Source organism: Carcharhinus amblyrhynchos, chromosome 10 (assembly GCF_965287045.1).
Source record: "Carcharhinus amblyrhynchos chromosome 10, sCarAmb.v2.hapA, whole genome shotgun sequence".
NCBI lineage: Eukaryota > Metazoa > Chordata > Chondrichthyes > Carcharhiniformes > Carcharhinidae > Carcharhinus > Carcharhinus amblyrhynchos.
The window spans coordinates 50,908,198-50,931,277 of record NC_137333.1 but is presented as its reverse complement, the minus strand read 5'-3'; the positions used below and the strand labels follow the sequence as shown (position 1 = coordinate 50,931,277).

Sequence of the window (23,080 nt, the reverse complement as noted above, 5' to 3'; positions counted from 1 at the left end):
ATTGAGATTGCAGAATCCATTACTTTTCAATCAAAAGTGTACATGTATCATTGCACTGTTAATGACATCCTATCAATAAGAGAGAAACTGTGCTCACTGCATCATAGAAGACTGGATGACATAGATAAATTGTGGTGTTTGCATCTCAAGGTAAGAATCATACCCCACACTATGAGACTTCCATCAATGAAAAACATGTTTCTATAATATAGTTTTAATATTCCAAAAAGTCATTGTATCATACATAAACACTTCACATTTTTAACAGGAGAAAACAACTTACTGACAAACAGCAAAATGTGCCACTAGAAATGGTTGAAATAATTTACCTATTTTTTGCATTTACAAAGCTAAACAAGTTTGCTGAAAAAAACGGCAGCACATAGTACCAAAAGTGTATCAAGTTCCACAGCAATAAGATTATTTTACATTCTACATAACAAAATTAATACCTTACTGGAATTTAGGACAGACTAAATATACTTCTAGTTTCTCAGCATATACGCACCCATTCATTTCAAACAATTATTGATAACCATGATGTTATTCATAACCACAAAGGATAACATGGATCATGAATCATTCCCACAGTGATAAATATATTAGTTTAGTCAGGCAGTGTTTTGTAGCATTCCAAAGTACCAAAGTCATGTCAATTTGTTCTTAATATAATGACACATCCAGCACATTCAGATTTCATCAGGCTAAAAATAAGCAGAAAGAACTTTGTACCAAATAAGACAGAGGTAGCACAATAAGAATATGTAGGTAAAATGTTTACCAGAACGAAATCCTAAGATTTTTTTTATCTACCACCTCACTTTTGCATTTTAGCTGCTCAAGAAACGAGAAAATAATGAAGTCTGCCCATTTGACTAAAGAGATCAAAATTTCACAACTGACTGAAAACAACGTATCAAAGATAAGTAACAAAAAAAGTAGAAGCACTTGAAGCTCACAATAAATTCTTAAAATTGGCACTGTTATGCTTGTCTTTTTAAAAACAACAATCAAAAAAATTATCAGCGTTAGAGACATGGCGATTGCTATTTGCAAATACCAATTGCTGCCTTCAGTTAAAGTGGTTACATAACACATTCCACATCTATTTGATCAATAGCAGCAAAATATTACATGTGCCCATGAAAATAATGCCTGCACAACATTACTGAGGCTGTTGCTAAGGTAAATGTAACAGTGATGATGTTCATTAAAGGAAGAAGCAAAGTTAACTTTGCATATAATATTTTTCATTTATTGAACCATCTCTGAAATTCACCCTAGGAACTACATGTCCATGATCTCTATTCACTGTTAATAATACAAGAATATATGTTAATCCTTGCATTTTGTACATTATAGTATGTAAACTAGACAATATATTAATATAGATGTATTACACAATAATGAACTCAAAGATGTTTGGATTTTAGATTCAAAGTTATCACAAAACATACAGGATTTTATTGTGTCAGAACCTGTACTGATATTAGTTTTGCGTTCATTATTGCTTTAATCTAATACACCTTGTCACAGTTTTGCACTTTTAAAACATCAATAATCGATTTAAACACAAATAAAACGGGGCTGCATTCTTTGCAGATATGCCCCCAGTTTGTCATCAACAGTGTAATATGTTTTCAGTAGTACAACTTGTCCAATTTCTTCACCTTTGAACTTCTGGAAATGGAAACTTTCTTCTCTACTGATGCCTGTGTAGTCAAACTTTATAATGAATTAGAAGGTGCGCAACAGGTTGTGTTAACCATTGGTTAACTCTAGTTAACCCATTTAAGAATTCCACCTTTGTGAATTTCCAAGAGCAGTAATGCATTCATATATTTATATAAAAGGTAGCTGTTTGTAACTATTGAATTATGATGAAGTTAGCTATGGAAGAGAAGCAAATTTTTCAGTAGTATGTAAGATGTGAATTATTTACTTTTGTCATTAGGTTTCAGAGAAGGTACAGCATTATTTATAATATTTGGTGCAGAAGCATCTCAGTTATTTGGAGGTATCATGAATCTTAAATGTCAAAAACTTGCATTACCATTGTGGATCCTGGCACCCCAGCCAACATTGGAGCTAGGTTTTGTGATTGAACAAGTTTGTAGAGTGTTCTATAGCTTCCAATGAAGAATTTCATGCAACATACTGTGCTGAACTCACTCAAGAATGCACACCTTCACAATTCATTATTGTTCACGAGTATTTACCAGTTCCTTTGTTACTATTATCTAAGAGCTCCGACATTACATTGGGTCCACAGATAATGGGGTCATTTCAGTAGATGCGTGCAAGCAGGGCCATCATTATGATCATCTTGTCCAACAACAGGTCAAGCAAGAAGCATCATTATATGTGAAAAGCACAGAAATAAGAGAAAGAGGAGCAGAAAAGGTTGCTGTGTTGGTTTCTCTCCCAGCAAGAAGTCTTGCTTCGAAATAATATTTACATGGAGCACCAGACTAATACACTGGACTCAGATGGAAATCTGGAAGGGCATTTGAGAGTTAGATAGAAGAGTGAGGCCTGCAATAGACTCAAGAAAGTATAAATTTATGGTGGATGAATAATAATCAGTAATGATAGCATGCATTTTATTAACAGAAATTACGTACACATTAATCTGTTATAGCACAAATGTTGATTCTGTGGGAGAAATATAGCAACAACAGGCTGCTTAATATGGAATAGCATGTGCTAAATAGAAGGTGCCAGCCAGAGAAACTTCAAAACAGTATTAAGATATTGTCAACAGGTTAAATTAAAATGTGGCATACGTACATTAGCAGATTGAAATTGTAGAAGGTATATTACCCTCAATAAACAAAGAATAAAAAACTGTAGATGTTGGAATTCTGAAAAAAAGTAGAAAACACTGAAAATACTCAGCAGGTCAGAGAGAATTGATGGAGAGAGGTGATTAGTTAATATTTTGCTTCAAAACTTGTTGGCATTTTATAAAAAGGCTGACATCTGAAACATTATAATTCCATTCTCTCCATTGTTGCCTGACCTGCTGACTGATACCAGCATTTGCTGTTTATGATTCTTATCTGTTAAGAGTTACCCAGGATATGCACAAAATTCTGTTTCACAATTCTCTATTTGAAAGTATACGTGGGGCTCATCACTGCTGTTTACCTTCTCCACTGAGTCAACAGTTAAAGCAGCAGAATGGTTCAATGCCATTAAGGACTTACTTAATCTGTTTGGTCTTCAGGCTAACCCTTCATTAAAAAGAAAACAGACTGAGCATTAAACCTATGAAGGCAAAGGCTTTAAGATGTTTGAAGAAAGTTACTCAAGGACTTTAAAGCTGTGATAGTCAAGATGTCATCATCCTGGATCTGGGCAAATTACAGTAAAACCGTAACCGCAAATTTGCAATTAAACCATAAGTGTACTTATCTTTTTAATAACTCCTGTTTCAACCAAACTACTGTCCCCAATAAAATTAAATACTAAACACACTGCCAAAGGTTTTTTTTGCATTGTTTGGAATTTGTTGATACTTACGCTATATCCATAAACCATGATAATTTCACTATGTACCAACACATGTGCATACTAATTTGTGCACTCTCACATAAACCTCTGAACATATATCTCAATATATATAGTTCTTCAATTAAAATGAATACTCATGTTCATCATTGAATCTCAAGGCTTTTTTTTGCATTATTTAAAACATTTACATGTGACGTGGGAGTAATTTAAAGCTGCAGCATCCCTTTAGTTGGCACTGTCAATGAACTGATTGCTAAGCCATTTAAAAAAAAACAATCGTAATGAACTTTTAACAGAAGTTTCCTTTTCGCTAGAGAATAACTGTTGTTTTCTGAGCAAGATGTTTAGTTTCACAAAAAGTCTGATAACTTTTCAATCCAGGGTTAAAAATTAGAAGAACAAATGTATTATGCTAGCAATCAACCGTACCCACAAAGAACACATATCTAAAATGTAATTGTTGACAGGTTTACTCATATTTTCTGCTTGCGGTACTAATTACATGTAACCCACATTCTAGATGATTGTTCTGGCTTTAGTCTCTTTTTTTAATTTCTGGTTCTTCACCATAATGGGATAAAGCTAAGATTAAAATTATAATCTAAAATAGATAAAACATTAAAAGTTGCTCTTGCAATTACAGTTACATGATCTTCTTCCAATAGTCATGTACTAACATTAAAATGCAAATGAGCTATTAAAAGGTGAAATGCCACCTATACTTAAATAATGATATGCACATTATTGACAATGTGGATGCATTATTTAGATGATTTTTCTTATACAATTATCAACCATCGTCCATTCACTTCAGTGGAACTGCCAATAAAAATAGATCAAATAAAGGTGCGGTGGGAATGGTTGCTTTTTAAACTGTGAACTAAAATGAATACATCAGAATAATTCAAGCAATGATAAAACTAATCCAGTCTGATAGTTAACAGCTCTTAAGCTTTGAGTACCCACGTGATACTTCTCTTTTGGGTTTTTTAAATAAAAAATGGGTTGTTGGTGTTAGGTTCAATTCAATTTACTGAACATAATGAATATGAAATAATAGTGCAATGGAATTCATCCACACAATTGGTCACTAGCTATAGGAACCCATAACATAATAAAGCATGATTAAATCTCAGTAATTCATAAAATCATTGAAATATTCCAGTCACAAGAAAAGGAATAAAATATATCCCATTGCTGAATGAAGGAAAAAACCTTGCAATTTCTTGTGAAAGTCTGGGTGTTACTAAGGTACATGCTATTTTGACAGTTGTAAGTAGTCTTTGAGCCAAGTTTAAGGGATACTGCAACTTAAACATTCTGCTCCTAATTTGAGATGATATGTTTCATATAATGTATCTACATATATCTTTTACAGCTGTTTATGTGTTGGTAATAGATATATTCCCTTCCCAAGGATCACCTCACCTCTTTCATACAAAACTGGAAATCCTTTTGGTCCTGAATTCTATGATCCTTCTCCACATTTACATTCATTTTTGGTCTCAACCTTTTGAGAAGTTTTGCAGTTTCACATCAGGGAGTTAGGAAACAACAATCTTTGCAACAGATTGCTAAAGTCTTGAAGTCAACTTTACTTCCAATCCTGTCTTTTCTTTAAATAGTTGTCACTGTGAGCAACTAACTTGGTAATTCGTACCATCTAACCAAGTCGTCCTGTTCCCAGCCCTCTATCTAAGTACAAGTAAAATTCCATGTGAAAAGAACCCACAAGGTTTAAGGCCACTAGCAGACAGTTTTCTACCAAAAGTTTGTTCTCAAACTGCTTGTGGAATTGATTTTGATTCCAACATTTAGAGTAATCCCATCTTCAACTATGCAGAATCTATGCCAGTATTTGTTGACATGAATAAAACAAATTATGCTTGGGTTAAAATTGATGAAAGTTTGCAGGTTTCCTTATTAGCTTCAGCTCATTTTTAGATCAACATACACTATACATTCACAGAGATGAAGAGCTTTGAGTATAGTCACGCAGAACAAGAGTGTCATATCTAGGGGATGAAGGGATGCAAAGTGCTGATTCTGACACAGGAGAATTAGGCGAACCACTCCCTGAATCGACAGAGTCTCTGAAAGGCGAGGGAGGAGTGAGAGCTACAAGCTCCTCAAAGTCTGTTTTAACCACTGAAGTCTCCGAAGTGCCATCTTTGACGCTTGTATTTGAAACCCCGCTTGCAGACTGTGATCGTCCATTCACCTCAATAGCTGGAAGAGGCTGGATATCTGCAAATGTTGTGATGGGTGTGGGCAGCTGTATCTCCTTCGGAAGCAGGTATGATGAACAGATGGGAGATGGACCTATAACTCCTGAAGGAGCTGATGAAAGCATCATGGAATTCAGCTCACTGATGTTGGCCGTGAAGCGGTTGACCACACTGCTGATCTGCTCCATTAAAGAACCTTGGGAAGAACTACTTCTCTGGACATGCTCCGACTGGAACGCTGGCATGTCATTCTCTGCTCGGCTGACAGATCCGGCTCTGTGGCTCACAATACTGATGGGTGACGGTGTCTGTGGCACATACTGGACTGGATAGTGTTCCTCTGCCTCAGAGACATCATATAGGCCTTTGATATTTGTTTCTGGATAGCTGTGGCTGCTATGCCGACTCTCCGAGCTCTTGGAGAAAGGTTTAATGAGAGCAGATTGTTTAGAGGTATTATCCTTCTTCTTTATGTGGACAGAAAGCCTCTTCCACAGGTGATGACCTCGCGAAGTGCGTTCATTTTGAGCCCAGGTTACAGATTTTCCATTTGAGCTGGAAATAGATTCAAAAGATAAAGAAGAATTTTAGTGGTGAGAGGCATCTTTTAGTCCATTTCTTTAAATAAAGTAAATTAGGGATTTGCTGTATTTTGTCAGGGCTCCCTGATCTTAATTGAGGAACGTGAGCTGTTGTCTAAGCTAGAGATGGTATGACTAGCTATCTGTGCTAGAGATGGTATTTCTAGCTATCTATGGACATCCCCGATCTTATAGGGGCCTACTGATGAGCCAGTTTGTCAGTACCGAGTGTGCAAGAACCCCTCCAATTATTTGTATTTTGACAGATCAGCCATGATCTTATTGAATGGCGGGGCAGGCTCGAAGGGCTGGATGGCCTACTCCTGCTCCTATTTCTTATGTTCTTATGTTCTTATGTTTTAATTTTTCTCTGAGTTAGCAGGGATAACTTTTTCTCCCTTTGATTGCCATGCTAATGGTTCCTATATCTTCAATTTGCCCCATAAGGACCTCATAGAATCCCTACAGTGCAGGAGGCCATTCAGTCCATCGAGTCTGCACCAACTATCTGACAGAGTATCTTCACCAAGGCCTCTCCCCTGCCCTATGCCCATAACGCAACACATTTCCCATGGCTAATTATTCTAACCATCACATCTTGGAACACTAAGGGGCAATTTAGTATGGCCGATTCACTTAAGATGCACATCTTTGGATTGCAGGAGGAAACCCATGCAAACATGGGGAGAACGTGCAGATTGTACACTGACAGTCACCCAAGGCCAGAATCGAATCTGAGTTCCTGGTGCTGTGAGGCAGCAGTGCTAAAGACTGTGCCACACTGCCACCCTCCCAATTGCTCCCAGTGCCACATAGTAGTGAGTACAAAATTGGAGAGTAGTGCATGGCTGCAGAGACGGTGCTTGTGATATACATAAATGATCTAGATTTCAGTAGAGGGGACATGATTACGAAGTTTGCGGATAATGGCAATGACCATGTGGTTGAAAATGATGAGGGACTGCAGGAAGATATCAATGGTCAAAAAAATGGAATTTGATCTGAAGACATGTGAGTTAATACATTTGGGGAGGACAAGAAAGTAAAAGTCATACACAATAAGGGTAGGGTTCCAAGAAATGCAGAGGAACAGAAGAACCTTGGACTACATGTCCACTGATCCCTCAAGGTAGCAGGGCAGAAACTTACCCTTAGTGGCAGAGGCTAAGAATATGAGAAATAGGAGGCTATGCTAGAACCATATAAAACACAAGTTAAATCATAGCTGGAGTACCATGTACAGTTCAGGTCACTGAATAATGAGGAGATTGTGAATGCACGAGAGAAGATACTGAAGAGATTTACAAGGATGCTGCCAAGAATTGAGGAAAGATTGGATGGACTGGGATTGGTTTCTTTGGAGTAGAGGAGGCAGATGCATAGAATTATTAGGGGCCTAAATACAGTGGACAAGCAGTACCTTTTCCTATTTGCAAAGAAGTCAATAGCCAGGAGGCAGAGATTTAAAGTAATGGGTAGAAGGATTAGGGGTGTGCAATTTTTTTTCATCTGAAGGATGGCGGAGGCAGAAATTCTCATTGCATTTAAAAGCTGTGCACTTGAGGAGCTATAGCCAACTGGAACAAGAGCTTGAAGGTGGACTTGTGCTGGATAACTCTTTTTCAACTGGCACAGATATGAAAGGCTGAATGGATTCCTTCTGTGCCATCAGTCTATTTTTGTAACATTATCCATAATAGTAACAATAATACTCATTTTGTGTCTGTCTAGATTGCTTTTATTGATCATGTACATTGGCAGGTTTATTTACAGGTCAGTGTCTGATGAAGCAGAAGCATGTGAAATGTGGAAGACTGGAGCCCGCAAGGCCAGTGTGAATATTAAAGTTTAGTGATGATGACAATAGTAGGGTGGGCTGGCTAGTGGGGCAAAAAAAAGGGAGGTAAGAGAAGCCCAAAAACAAAGTTAGACTAACTGGAAAGCTTGTTTTGCATCTGATGAAAAAGCTTCAGAAAAGCTGTCAGGCAAATTAAAAGAATATGTCAGCACTGATTCTATAAATGTAAACAATGTTAACAATTTATTCCCTCCAGAGTTTCTTCAAAGCCTACCTCCAATGGGCACGCCAGTGCACAAACGTAAACTCAAAGGGGAAGTTATAATGTTGTTATAAAACCTGAATCCTAACTAAAGGCTTCATCATGGAATAAGATTGGTAGTTCAGAAACAGTTTCCTTTAATGGTACATGCTGAAATTCTAACAGGCACTTTCCAAGGAAATAGTGTGTTTATTCCTCAAATAATAGAGTCCTTTGGACGCAAATCTGCCTTTTCAACTCGGGAGAAAATCGTTCATATTCTATGATGATGAACAAAGCATAGGGCCAGATGCATGACAAAATATACCCTGCAAACTGTTGTGTGTTTCGCGGTGGTGGGAGGCAGGCTGCCGTTGGCCGGTGGTGGGATCTTCTGGTCCCGCCATTGTCAACGGGGTATCCTGTTGAATGCACCCCTCCCCACTGTGAAACCGTGGTGGGGGTGAGCCATCTGTGGGACCGGAAGATCTTGCCAATGTGAACAGCCAGAAAGTTCCGGCCATAGTATTTACTGTGCAAGAAAAAGGCCATTTGGCCCAACTGCTTTATGCTGGTGCTTAAGCTCCACACAAACCTCCTCTCACCATTTTTCATTTAATTCAATCAACATATCCTTCTATTCCTTCTTTCCTTTTGTACTAATCTCACTGCTCCTTAAATGCATCCATGCTATTCACCCCAGCTACATTTTGTGGTTTCCACATTCTAATATTCTCTGGATAAAGACATTTCTCCTGAATTTCCTGCTGGATTTATTTGTGACTATTTTATATTCAAGGCCTCTAGTTCTCTCTCATCCACAAGGTAGTTACATCTCCTTGACATGTATCCTACCAGCCTCTTTCATAATCACACAGATCTCTATCAGATCACCTTCTTTTTACTTGAGAAAACAGTCCCAGTTGTTCAATCTTTCCTGATAGGTATAAGCTTTCAGTTCTGGTATCATTCCAGTAAATATTTTACTTATCCAGTCGTTCCATATCCCCTTTATAATGAGTAGATATTAACTATTCACTATACTCCAAGGGTAACTAGCCAGAGTTCTATACAAGTGTATTTTTTAATTGTTTCAAGGGATATGGGCATTGCTGACAAAGTCAGCATTTGTTACCTATCCCTAATTGCCCTTAAGATGGTTGTGGTGGCCTCATTCATGAGTTGCTGCAGACATCTGGCACAGCCCCATCCATTGTGCTGTAGGGGAGCAAGTTCCAGAATTTTGATCTTACAACTGTGAAGGAACAGAGATATAGTTCAAAATCAGGATGGGGGTTTGTGCCTTGGAGGCAACTTGCAGCTAACAGTGTTCCATGTATCTACTGCCCCTGTTCATTTAGGTGGTAGAGCTTATGAGTTTGGAGGGAGCTGTTGAAGGAATCTTGGTGAGTAGCCACAGTGCATCTTACAGATGGTACACACTGCTGCCGCAGTGCATCAGTGGTGGAGGAAGTGAATGTTGAAAGTGGTGGATAGGGTGCCAGTCAAGTGGATTGCTTTGTGTTGGATAGTGTCCAGTTTCTTGAATGATGTTGGAGCTGCACTCATCCAAGACTGTGGAGCATATTCCATCATACTTCTGACTTGCGCTTTGTAGATGGTGGACAGGTTTTGGGGAGACAGGAGATGAGTTGCTTGCCTCAGAATCCACAGTCTCTGAAGTGCTATAATAGCTATAGTATTGATATGGCTGGTCCAGTTCAGTTTCTGGTCAATAGTAACCCCCAGGCTGATGATAGTAGTGAATTCAGTGATGATATTACCATTGAATGGCAAGGTAGATGGGAATGGAGGTGATGGTTGGATTCTCTCTTGTTGGAGATGGTCATTGCTTGTGACATGAATGTTACTTGCCATTTATGTGCCCAAGCTTGAATGATACCCAGGTTTTTTTGCATCTTGGATGGACAGAATCTGACGTGGTTACAAATCATTCTTAACCCAGTGTAATCATAAATGAACATCTCACTTCTGACTTCATGTTGGAAGGAAGGTAATTGTTGAAGCAGCTGAAGATATTGGGCTTAGGACACTACCCTGAGGAATTCCTGCAGCTCAAAAGAAAATTCAATAAGATCAGAGCTGATTGGATTGAGACCTCAACTCCATTTTTCTGCTTGCTCACCATAACCCTTGACTCCCTTGTCTAATAAAAATCAATCCAATTCACCTTTAAATAAATTTAATGACCCAGCCTCCACTGCTTTTTGAGGAAGTCTAATGATCTGTGAGAGAAAAGAATCTTGTCTCCAATGCCTACATAGCTGCAGGAAAACTTCCCTAATTTTATATTACATTCCTCTTGCAATAAACACCAACATCCCGTGAGATTATTGCCTGCAAACAGCCACCTTCCTTTGTGCCAGGTATGACTCCAACCAGTAGCGAGTTTTCTCCTGGATTTCCACTGACTCAAGTTTTAGTGCTGCTGCTTGATGCCACACTCAATCAAATGGTGCCTCGATGTGAATGACAGTCACTCTTAACTAACCTCTAGAATTCAACTCTTTTGGTTATGTTTGGACAAAGGCTGTAATGAAGTCAAGTGCTGAGTGGCCCTGGTAGACCAAAACTGAGTGTCAGTGAGCAGATTATTACTGAGTAAGTGTCACTTGACAGCACTGTCAACATCATCTTCCAGCTATTTGAGAAGAGGTTAATGAGTCAATAATTGGCTGGATTGGATTTGTTCTACTTTTTGCCAAAGGATATACCTTGACGCCACATCCCAATGCAAAAGTCAGGGATAAGCTAATGGACAAAGGGTCCCCAGTCAGCCAGTTCATATTACAGCCATTTAATAGTGCTTGAGTTATTAAATAGCTTGAAGCAAGACTTGCCTGGGATGGAAAGTTTCAGCTGTGGGGAGAGATTGGATAGGCTGGGTTTCTTTTCCCTGGAGCAGAGGAGGCTGAGGGGGGATCTGATAGAAGTATGCAAAATATGAAAGGCATAGATCATAAGAATCTTTTCCCCATGGCTGAGATATCTAAAATGAAAGGGCATAGGTTTAAGGTGTGGATTAAATGGTTCAGAGGGCATTGGAGGAAAATAATTTTCACCCAGAGAGTGGTGAAAATATGGAATGGAGAGGGCGGTGGAAGTAGGTACTCTTGCAATATTTAAGAAGCACCTGAATGAGCACTTAAATCGCCAAGACAAAGTAGGCTTTGGTCTGAGTGCTGGTAATTGGAATTAGTATAGGTTGGTGTTTGATGGTTGGTATAGACATAGTGGGCCTGTTTCTCTGCTGTATGACTCTAGCACTTCAGCTCCTATCAGGAAGGAAGTCCCAGCTTTGAGGTCTGCCAGTCAATGGCCAGTTGCCCTCTGGTCCTGGCAGCACCACTGGGAGCAGCAGTCCTGAATGGAAATGCATTGCTTTGGAGCTGGGTTTCAAGGTAAGTCAGAGGCCTCGCTAGGCCAGCAGGTCCCAAGAGGAAAAGTAGGTGGTGAGGGATGTTGGGAGGTTGGAGTCAACAGGGTAGGTTGGGAGGAAGGGAATTGCAGATGTAGAATACCTTGGGGGTCTTCAGTTGGCACTGGCAGCCCGGAAAAGAGGCATGCATCCTTAACTTTGTTTGACCACTAGCTTTCATGCTCCACCAGGCAGGCTGAACAGTTGATGTTGACCTCTCTCACCATGAGTAAAATCCCTGTGCTAATCATTAATTGGCTAATTAAGGTTTCAATTGGCCCGCAGGAGAGCAGACATCTTGTTGGCCCTTCAGCTGCTGGCAAAATTGAGCTGGGGAAGGGTTTAGGCATCTGGGACAATGCTGTAAGCATGGTGCCCAATTTTACAGGGCTCACCCGCCTCCAACCTGCTCCAGGTGGTTGGGGGAGGAACTGTAAAATTCTGCACATTTTTTAAAGTTTATTTATTAATGTCACAAGTAGGTTTACATTAACACTGCAATGAAGTTACTGTGAAAATCCTGTACATTCTGGCGCCTGTTCGGATACACAGAGAGAATTTAGCATGGACTATGGGAGCAAACCGGAGCAACAGGAGGAAACCCATGCAGACATGGGGACAATGTGTCATGGACAGGAACTCGAACTGAGAATCGAACGCGGGTCCCTGGCGCTGTGAGGCAGCACTGCTTATCACTGTGCCACCATGCCTCTCCTAATGGTGTGTCGTCAAGTGAGCTTGTCACCTTGCTGGTTCTTTTATTCATCTCACGTTTTGAATGTTTGAAATGAACCAAATATTGTTGTGATTTTAAAATTCACCAGTAGGTGCTAATCTGTGTAAATACAGCAGATTTCACAAAAGGAGAAATACCCTTTCATCTCTGGGATCGTTGATACTTTCCTGTAAGCAAACCTTTCTGCAATGTGAACTGGGATTTTTCTGGTCACAATTGAGCAGGCATGAACCTACAGCAACACATAACCATTATGTGCACTGAATCAGTCAATTCACTGAAATCCCACACTGCTACAGTAGGGGGAAGTGTAACATTAGGAAGTTGGAAATTTCAAGAACAGGAAAGGTCATTAGGCCCAGTCATACCAATACCAACTATGGAAGTATGGGTCTCTCACCTGACCTTACTTCACAAAACTAGACTATTACAGAAATCCATTACCAGTTTAGCAATCTGTCTTCTCTTGTGTAAAACAGACGCACAGAGCAACACAGAATGTAAAAAAAATACAGAAATCAGTGAAGGATTGAGATTGCCTAACTGGCAAGCAGAGAGCACGCAGTTGTCTCCCTGCCACCGATTTAATAGCACTATCATTCATTGTTCTGGGATCTATGTTATTGGGACATCACTACACGACCTGATCATACGATGCAGTTTTGATTTATGGATCATATTTTAGAATGTTCTATTGTAACAAAATAAACAGATTGCCATGATTACAAATAGTATTCTACCCCAATATTTCAGAGAATCAGAATTTACACTTAAAAATTCATAATTTCAGAATGATGCAATACCTAAAAATAATTGAGCAAATGCACAGCAATGTGTGTCTACAGAAGCAATTGCTTTCCCTCACATAATTATCAACTTATAGAATTCAAGTTATTGAGTGGCTTGATTCTGAAATCAAGGTCCCAACTGAAAGGGGGAAATCGTCTGATGGCCTTGAAAATGGGCATGGGGATCGCGATGCACAATCAACCCACAGCCACTCCTTCCAATGCAGGCAGTTTGCAAACTTTGTGCTGCTAATTTAAGTGGTAATAGCTTGTAGTCGAATATTAAATGTGCTATTGAATGGCTGTATGCCCCAACAGGCAGTCCAAGTTCATGCAAGGTGACTTAAAACTAACGTGCTATGTAAAACCAGATTATATCTCTTAACATGATATGGAGTTGCTGGCATTGGACTGGGGTAGGCATAGTAAGTAGTCTCAGGATACCAGGTTAAAGTCCAACAGGTGCATTTGGTAGCACAAGCTTTCAGAGTGTTGCCCCTTCATCAGGTGAAGGAACAATGCTCCAAAAGCTCATGCTACCAAATCAACCTGTTGGATTTTAACCTGGTTTCTGAGACTACTTACTGTACCTCTTAACAGTGAGGTGCATTCTGGTTGGGTCAAGTGTTGGAAGTGGAGAATCTGAAGTTGCTATGTAGAGAATCTGACCAAAAGATTGAGTAATAGTGCCTGAAAGCATATTCCAATCTTCTCCGATTTTGTGCTGAAGATCTTAAGTTTATGTTTATTTATTAGTGTCACAAACAGGCTTACATTAACACTGCAATGAACTTACTGAGAAGATTCCCTGTTTGGGTACACTGAGGAAAAATTTAGCATGGCCAATGCACCTAACCAATGCGTCTTTCGGACCGTGGAAGGAAACCTGAGAACCCGGAGGAAACCCATACAGACACAGGGAGAACATGCAGACTCCGCACAGACAGTGACCCAAGCCAGGAATCGGACTCAGGTCCCCGGCACTGTGAGGCACATTGCTAAGCACTGTGCCAACGTGATGCCCCACTTGATACAGGAGGCGGACAGAAGCAGAGGTCTACTTACAGGGGCCAGGAGATCCTCCAGGTATCTTTGAGAAGGTAATGGGATCTGAAAGTAATCAAAAACAGTGCTGTGTAGTCCTGAAGAACTGGAAGTGGTGCCTTGGGAGGTTGAATGAACTCACACTAGTGATCAACACCAGTAAAAGAATCTTCAAATGTCACATCCTTACAACTGAACCACTAGCCTCAGCCATAATATAAACTTTACAGTCTTTTAGAATCAACATCAAGTACAGCAGGTTTAGATCATAATTTTTTTCTTATTTTGTTTCCTTAACTTTGTTGTTTTTCTCTTTTATCCTCTTATCTTTGGTTTTGGATGGCAGTCATTCATTATGCTGCCATTCACACCTCCTCTAGGCATGTTTTGTTTCTTTATTTATCCCATTACTACTCCCTTTGGCATCACACTGTGAATATTTCTGCCCTTTAATCTCTCCTACCTATCAGACATTTTGTTCTTTTAAGATCCCTCCACCACTGCCACTCCGTTCCCCCCCTTCTTCATTTGATCAAAACCAATTTACACTTCTAACATTCTGAGTTCTAATGAAAGGTCACAAACCTGAAATGTTTATTCTGTTTCACTCTTGAGAGATACTGTCAGCCCCGCTGTCTACTTCCAGCATTTTCTCTTTTTACTCTCACATGCTGCTCAATTCACCACACATCCCCTACTAACAAGATCAAACATGCCTCGCAAGCATAGCTTCACCTCACCCTCCTGCAGCTGAAAGACTCATGCCCACATCTCACTGTTTGCATTTACTGCTAGTTATTCAAACATGGCAGTCACCTTATCCAAAACATTGCACAACACTCACTAACACCAACTTGGTAAATAACTGCAGGAAGAAATAGGCATGACTGCACTTAAACTCGTTTAGGAAATGAGATACTCCATCTTTGGGGTGGCCATAACTGAGCCTGTGCTATAGGAAGAGCTGAAACTATCACACATGGTAGTATGCTCAAGTCTAACTCTCTTTCAAGCATCTCATTAACTCCTTGGTACATAATCTCTTTTGATTTACAAGATGTGCAAGGTATAAGCATACCCCTGTTGCCCTCTTTCTATCACCAAACTCCCCCCCACCCCCCGCCTGCTGCCCCCCATCCCACATTTTCCTCACAACAGACACCATCTTGATGTCTTTCTCCATTTAGATACCTAAGAACTTCTACCTGGCCAGGTTATGGTAGAAAGCAAGAAAGATTAGGAGGACAGGTAAGCAGAAGAAACACCATCACTTACTCTCACGTGTAGCCACCAGCTCAGACATTTGACATTTTAGAGGACAAATAGAAGCTGGAATAAGAAAATGGTGAGATGCTGGGCAGAGGACAAGAGTAACACATGTGACAGCTTGCCAGAGGGTAAGGTTTCACAGGGGTTCTGCTGTACAGAGCTCAGATGAGGACTGAGGTGGCCTACAAAAGAAGGTTGAAATGTTTGGTGGATTAGCAGGCTAACAAGAAAGTCAAGGGTCACTGGCAAATAGCACGGAGAGTCTGGCACCAACTTGACACCAGAGCTTTGCACAGAATCCATCCTCTCCATCATGGAAGAGATGCAGAGCTCCATGAAAACATTTGAGGGCTCAACTGTGTAGAAGCTAAATATTGGTGTATCAGATCCCATTGCAAGACAAGCAGAAGCCACCATCATTTAGGGATTGCAGTGGAAGTTCAAACTGGAGTTATGGAAAGTCATCTTACTACCACACAAACTCAGAATGCTGGAGTTCCAGATTGATAAGCTATGATCAAAATTAATGATGGAGCAGGCTCAAAGGGCCTGCTTCTCACTTCGATGTTCCTACGATTATGATTTCTGAGGCATAAATGGCAAAGGCAATTTTTCTTATTCGGTTATGGGATGTGAGTGTCGGTAGCTAAATCAGCATTTATTACCCGACCCTAGTTGCACTTGAGAAGGTGGTTGTAAGCTGCCTTCATGGAGTGTTGCAGTCCATGTAGTGTAGGTACACCTACTGTGCTGTTAGGGATGGAGTTTCAGGATTTTGATTGAGCCACAGTGATGGAACAGTAATATAGTTCCAAGTTGGGATGGTGAGTGATGTGAAGTGGAACTTGCAGGTAGTCCTGTTCCCATCAATCTGTCCTCCTCAACAGTAGTTGTCATGAGTTTTGAAAGTGCTGTCTACGGAGCCTTGGTGAGCTCCTGCAATGCATCATATAGATGGTACACACTGTTGCCTCTGTTCGTTGGGGGCAGAGGGAAAGAATGATTGCGGATGGGGTGCCAGTCAAGCTGCTTTGTCCTGGAGGATGTTGAGCTTCTTGAGTGTTTTTGGAGCTGTGTCCATCCAGGCAACTGGAGAACATTCCATCAGACTCCTGGCTTGTGCCTTGTCGATGGTGGACAGATTCTGGGGAGTCAGGAGGTGAGTCACTCATCACAAGATTCCAAGCCTTTCATGTGCTCTTATAGCCACATTATTTATATGGCTAGTTCAGTTCAGTTTCTGGTCAATGGCAACCCTCAGGATATTGATAGTGGTTTTCTCTCAAGATTAAAAAAAATTCTTTAATCAAATGTGGGCTTCATTGGCAAGGCCAGCACTTGTTGCCCATTCCCAACTGTTCTTGAACTGAATAGCTTGCTAATTCATTTCAGAGGGCAGTTAAGATTCAATCACATTTCTCTGGGTCTGGAGTCATATGTGGGTCAGACCCACAGATTTCTTTCCCTAAAGAACAATAGCGAACTTGCTAGGTTTTTATGACAATAAATGATAGTTTCATAGTCACCATTACTGGGATTAGCTTTCTATTCTCGGTTTTATTAACTGAATTTAAATTTGAAAGGGAAGACCGGATGCACCGTCCTATTACTGTCTCTCAGTCAATGTCCTTGTTGGTGACTGTTGGCCAGCCACTTATCCTTAATGGAGTTGGGGGTAGGGTGTTAGTGTGGATAGAGGATTGGTTGTCAAATAGGAGGCAGAGAGTGGGGGTCAACGGGTGCTATTCGGATTGGCGGATGGTGACTAGTGGAGTGCCCCAGGGGTCGGTGCTGGGGCCTCAGCTATTTACCATTTATATAGATGATCTGGAGGAGGGAACCGAGTGTATGGTGTCGAAATTTGCTGATGACACCAAGATTGGGGGAACGGCAAACTGTGCGGAGGGTGTGGAGAGTCTACAGAAGGATCTAGATAGGCTGGGCGAATGGGCCAGGAAATGGCAAATGGAGTTTAATGTTGGCAAGTGTGAGGTGGTCCGCTTTGGTAGGAATAATGGTAGGAAGGACTATTACTTACGGGGCGAAAAACTGCAGCAGGCGACGATGCAGAGGGACCTCGGGGTCCTTGTGCATGAGTCGCAAAAACCCAGCTTGCAGGTGCAGCAGATGGTCAGGAAGGCGAATGGGATGCTGGCCTTCATAGCGAGGGGGATTGAATATAAAAGTAGGGAGGTCTTGCTGCAGCTGTATAGGGCATTGGTGAGGCCGCAGCTGGAGTACTGTGTGCAGTTTTGGGCGCCGCACCTGCGCAAGGATATTTTGGCCTTGGAGGGAGTGCAGAGGAGGTTTACTAGGCTGATACCGGAGTTGAGGGGGTTGAGCTATGAGGAGAGGCTGAATAAACTAGGCTTGTACTCGTTAGAGTTTAGAAGAATGAGGGGAGATCTCATTGAGACGTATAAGATGATGAATGGGATGGATAGGATAGAGGTGGAGAGACTCTTCCCGCTCAGAAAGGACAGTAGGACTAGGGGGCACAGCCTCAAGATAAAGGGGGGGCAGTTTAGAACGGAGTTGAGGAGGAACTTCTTCACTCAAAGGGTGGTGAATCTCTGGAATTCTCTGCCCGTTGAAGTGGTGGAGGCTGCCTCGCTAAATATTTTTAAGACGCGGGTTGATGGGTTTTTGATAAGAGAGGGGATTAAGGGTTATGGGGAGAGGGCGGGAAAGTGGAACTGAGCAGCGACAGATCAGCCATGATCTTATTGAATGGCGGGGCAGGCTCGAAGGGCTAGATGGCCTACTCCTGCTCCTATTTCTTATGTTCTTATGTTCACTTCAGACTGCTGCTGCCCATGCTGAGAAGCTGGAATTCCTCGTGCCAGAGCAAAGTCATCTGTAATCTCTCAAGAGCTTTCCGTCATCTCTGCAGCAGGCATCAAGGTTGTTAGAATGTAACAATGATAACATTGGATCTGTTATAATGTGACCAGTGATAACATACAATAAGGGTCAGCTGACTCAGTGTAAATAAGAAACAGTTGGGAATTGTGGGGAGCTTGGATGGCCAAGGTGTGGCTTTGGAGTTAGGAAGTTTCTTTATCAAACCTTTCTCTTTGTTTTATTTTTTGGAGTAAATTTTTGTTTTATTTTATTGCTTCCAATTGAAGAGTTCCTTCTGCTGGATGAACAAAGGTAACATTGCATCGAAGGACTAGGATGGTCAAAGGCAGATGGAGACAAACACGGAGAGAAAGCAAAATAATAATTAATCAACTTCTATGTGGAATATTGGTTGGCTTGATGATTAAATTTGGTTTGGAATGCTTATTTTGTGTTGTTTTTTATTTTAGCATTAAGATCAAAAGAACACTGATGGTCAGCGACAGAGGGAGGACAGGAAATGCGATGGTTAGGAATGGGGTATTGCAGTTTGTTCACTTGCACCAAAGTGGATTACTCAATCGTGGACAGTACAGCCAGTAAATGTGTTGGTTGCCTTCTCCCTCCTTCCTGCTGCTCATTCTTCTTTCTCCTCAGAAGTTCATCTTATGCCTGGTGGCAAAGGCTGTGCCCTCATGAGGTGCTGCTGCACACAGCAGACATGCATTGTCATGCATTCTGTCAAGTGCCACAGAGCTCCTCCAGAGCAGTCCAGGCACTGCAGTGTTGGTCAATTGGTGCACAGTGATTAGCATTTCTGCCTCGCAGCACCAGGGATCTGGGTTCAATCCTGGCTTTGGTCACTGTCTGTGTGAAGTTTGCATGGGTTTCCTCCGGGTGCTCTGGTTTCCTCCCACAGTCCAAAAATTTGTGGGTTCGGTGGATTGGTCATGTTAAATTTCCCCTTAGTGTCAGGGGGATTAGCAAGGTAAAAATATGGGGTTGTAGTGATAGGGCCTGGATGGGATTGTGATTGGTGCAGGTTTGATGGGCTGAATGGCCTCACTCTGCACTGTAGGCATTCTATAATGGACTGTTCCATGTGAGATCATGGCTTTCATCATGTGTATGTGTGCGGGTTGCAACCAGAGTCATGAGCTAGTTGGTCAGCAGCTAATCCTTGTGGCCCAATAGTCAACCTTTGTTTTGGCACAAATGCTGATAGGACAGCAGACAGCCACAAAATAAAGACATGGCTGCTACTGGAATACAGAACATTGACCTGCAAGGTGCTCTGAGTGTGCTCACACATGGGCTGGCCACAGAGGGTCAAATCCCTTCCACTTGTAGTACATATTTTACTTTACATGTAGTATTGACAAAGTGTTTTGTGTGTAGTCAATGACACCCTGCATCATGGATAGCTTTCTATCCTCACAAATCCACATTCTTGCTTCACCTGCTTCTCTGCAACAAGAAATAGTGAGATGTATTCAGCCCTGTGCCAGCAGAGCTTCAGTCGGTGCTACAGTAGATGGTGAACATCAAGATGTTCCAAATATCACCTGCTCTAGCCTGATAGGAACCTGACTCACAAATTCTCATGGCCGTATAGCCACCTTCAGAGCCACTGCCAATTGCATCCTGGCCCTTCTCTGAGGCTGCAATTCGACTTCTGGGAGGTGGCAGGTTTTTTTTTAGTGAAGCAGAGACATCTGACATATTATTCCTCACTGAGTGTAAAGGGAAAGAAATGATCCCCGAAGGGCTTGTTGAATATGAGTTCCCCTAGTAACCGGCGTCGGCCCAGTGGAACACATTACCTGTGCCTTTGATAAGGCAGGCCCAGGACTGGGCCTGCTGAACTGTAGTCCAGGCAGGGACTAGTGTTTGTAGACCATAGTAGTGCCTGTACCTTGCATTCTGTAATAAACTCTGTCCTTTTGCAGGGTGTGTTTCAAACTGGCACGACTATCATCATTGAGTGTGTGAACTCAATTACCGAATGATTGCTTAAAACCTAACCTTTTCTTTTCCCTTCCATGGTGTCAATGTGATGACTCTATGGATGTTAATGGGAATGGTCTTGTTATTCTAGGCAGCTATGTCACCTGTGTGTCCTGATGTCAGACACATAGAATTAGATACCCAAGCTGTGCTTTTACATTGATTGTTGTGAGTGCACAGTGATACACATTAGTATTCATAGCAGCCAGATCTTACAGTTGAAGAAACTGAAATAATTACAAGTATTCAGTTTGACCATTGCTGTCACTGCTTTTAAAAGTAACACAACATCGTGCCTGGAGAGCTCTAGACTTTACCTGGAGAGTGATTATAGCCTCGGCACAATGCCAGAACAGGAACATTCAGCCTAGACACTGCTGCTCAGGCTTAGTATTTAACACCACTCGCTGTACATTTCTTCCTGTACACAGTTTGTATCTGTTTATAAGTTAAGTGATTAAACGGCAACATTATGTCAGGGTTTGTTGAAATTCATACTAGAGCCTGCATTTTACCATTTATCTGAGCACCACCAGGCCATCTCTGAACACAAATGGGGTCATTTTGACTTTGAATGATAGTGTAAAACAAATGATAGCAAATCAGCAGCCCATATTAATTTCTCCCAATTTGTATTTCCATTAATGCATAAAATCAAGATTACACCCAGCAAGTTATTAGTGAAATTGTTTCCCTGAAGCAAAGAGCCAGTTTGATATCAGGACTGTACAAATACATTGTATTGCATTCAAATGGCAGATGGATACGAATGTGCAATATAAGATAATGCATATTTGGACAACAAGGAACAGGAACAGATGTCCTCTTACTAAAGGTGGAAAACAGTCACAGTTGGGTATGGAGTGAAATTATTGGTGTGTTTCTTTTGAGCAGAGGAGGCTGAGGCCTTTAATTGAGATGTATACAATTATGAGGGGCCCAGGTAAGAAAGCAGCAATTTCCATTAGCAGAATGGGCAACAGCAAAGAGACCATGGATTTTAAGTTATTGCTAGGAGATTTTTTTTTATTTGTTCATGAGATGTGGGCATCACTGGCTGGACCAGCATTTATTGCTCATCCCTGAGAGCATTGAAGAGTCAACCACATTGTTATGGATCTGAAGTCAAATATGGAGGGACAGGTAGTATTGAGGAGGCAGGAGGCTGCAGAAGGACTTGGAAAGGTTAGGACAGTGGACAAAGAAGTGGCAGGTGGAATACAATGTGGAAAAGAACATAAGAAATAGGAGCAGGAGCAGGCCATCTAGCCCTTTGAGCCTGCCCCCCCATTCAATAAGATCATGGCTGATCTGAAGTGGCTCAGTTCCACTTTCCCGCTTTCTCCCCATAACCCTTAATTCCCTTATCTATCAGAAACCTATCTACCCGTGACTTAAATATATTTAGCGAGGCAGCCTCCACCACTTCAACGGGCAGAGAATTCCAGAGATTCACCACCCTTTGAGTGAAGAGGTTCCTCCTCAACTCTGATCTAAACTGCCCCCCCCTTATCTTGAGGCTGTGCCCTCTAGTCCTGCTGTCCTTTCTGAGCGGGAAGAATCTCTCTACCTCTACCCTATCCATCCCCTTCATTATCTTATATGTCTCTATAAGATCCCCCCTCAGCCTTCTAAACTCCAATGAGTACAACCCAGTCTATTCAGTCTCTCTTCATAGTCCAACCCCCTCATCTCCAGTATCAGCCTAGTGAACCTCCTCTGCACTCCCTCCAAGGCCAATATATCCTTCCACAAGTGCGGCGACCAAAACCGCACACAGTACTCCAGCTGCGGCCTCACCAGTAACCTGTACAGTTGCAGCAAGACCTCCCTACTTTTATATTCTATCCCCCTCGCTATAAAGGCCAACATTCCATTCGCCTTCTTGATCACCTGCTGCACCTGCAGACTGAGTTTTTGCGATTCGTGCACAAGGACCCCCAGGTCCCTCTGCACCGTAGCATGCTGCAGCTTTTCGCCTTTTAAATAATAAGCCCTCTTACTATTACTTCTACCAAAGTGGATAACCTCACACTTGCTAACATTGTACTCCATCTGCCAGGTCCTCGCCCACTCGTTCAGCCTATCCAGATCCCTCTGCAGACTTTCCACACCCTCCACGCAATTTGCTTTTCCACTCATCTTCGTATCATCAGCAAATTTCGCTACCCTACACTCAGCCCCCTCCTCCAGATCATCTATGTAAAAGGTAAACAGTTGAGGCCCCAGCACCGATCCCTGCAGCACTCCACTAGAGACCAATTGCCAACCAGAATAGCACCCATTGATTCCAACTCTCTGCTTCCTGTTAGACAACCAATCCTCTATCCACGCTAACACCTTACCCCCAAATCTGTGCAACCTATCCTTTTGCAGCAACCTTTTGTGAGGCACCTTATCAAATGCCTTTTGGAAATCTAAAAACACCATATCCACCAGTTCCCCTCTGTCTACCGCACTGGTCACATCCTCATAGAAATCCAATAAATTTGTCAAACACGACTTCCCCTTAACGAATCTGTGCTGCCTGTGCTCTATCAAATGATTCTTTTCTAGATGCCTCGCTATTTCTTCTTTGATGACGGATTC

At 41.5% G+C, this 23,080-nt stretch overlaps 1 protein-coding gene across 2 annotated transcripts in view; it reads right to left on the bottom strand.

Annotated features, from left to right (window-relative positions):
- Nucleotides 1-243: 243 nt before the first annotated feature.
- The window catches only part of grm5b (glutamate receptor, metabotropic 5b), a 510,019-nt gene continuing 487,182 nt past the window's right edge, over nucleotides 244-23,080 (bottom strand). For both annotated transcript variants that reach the window (XM_080197019.1, XM_080197020.1), the window contains exon 9: nucleotides 244-6,299. In XM_080197019.1, the coding sequence (XP_080053145.1) occupies nucleotides 5,480-6,299 (820 nt within the window). In that variant the 3' untranslated portion in view covers nucleotides 244-5,479. The remainder of the gene's footprint in view (nucleotides 6,300-23,080) is intronic.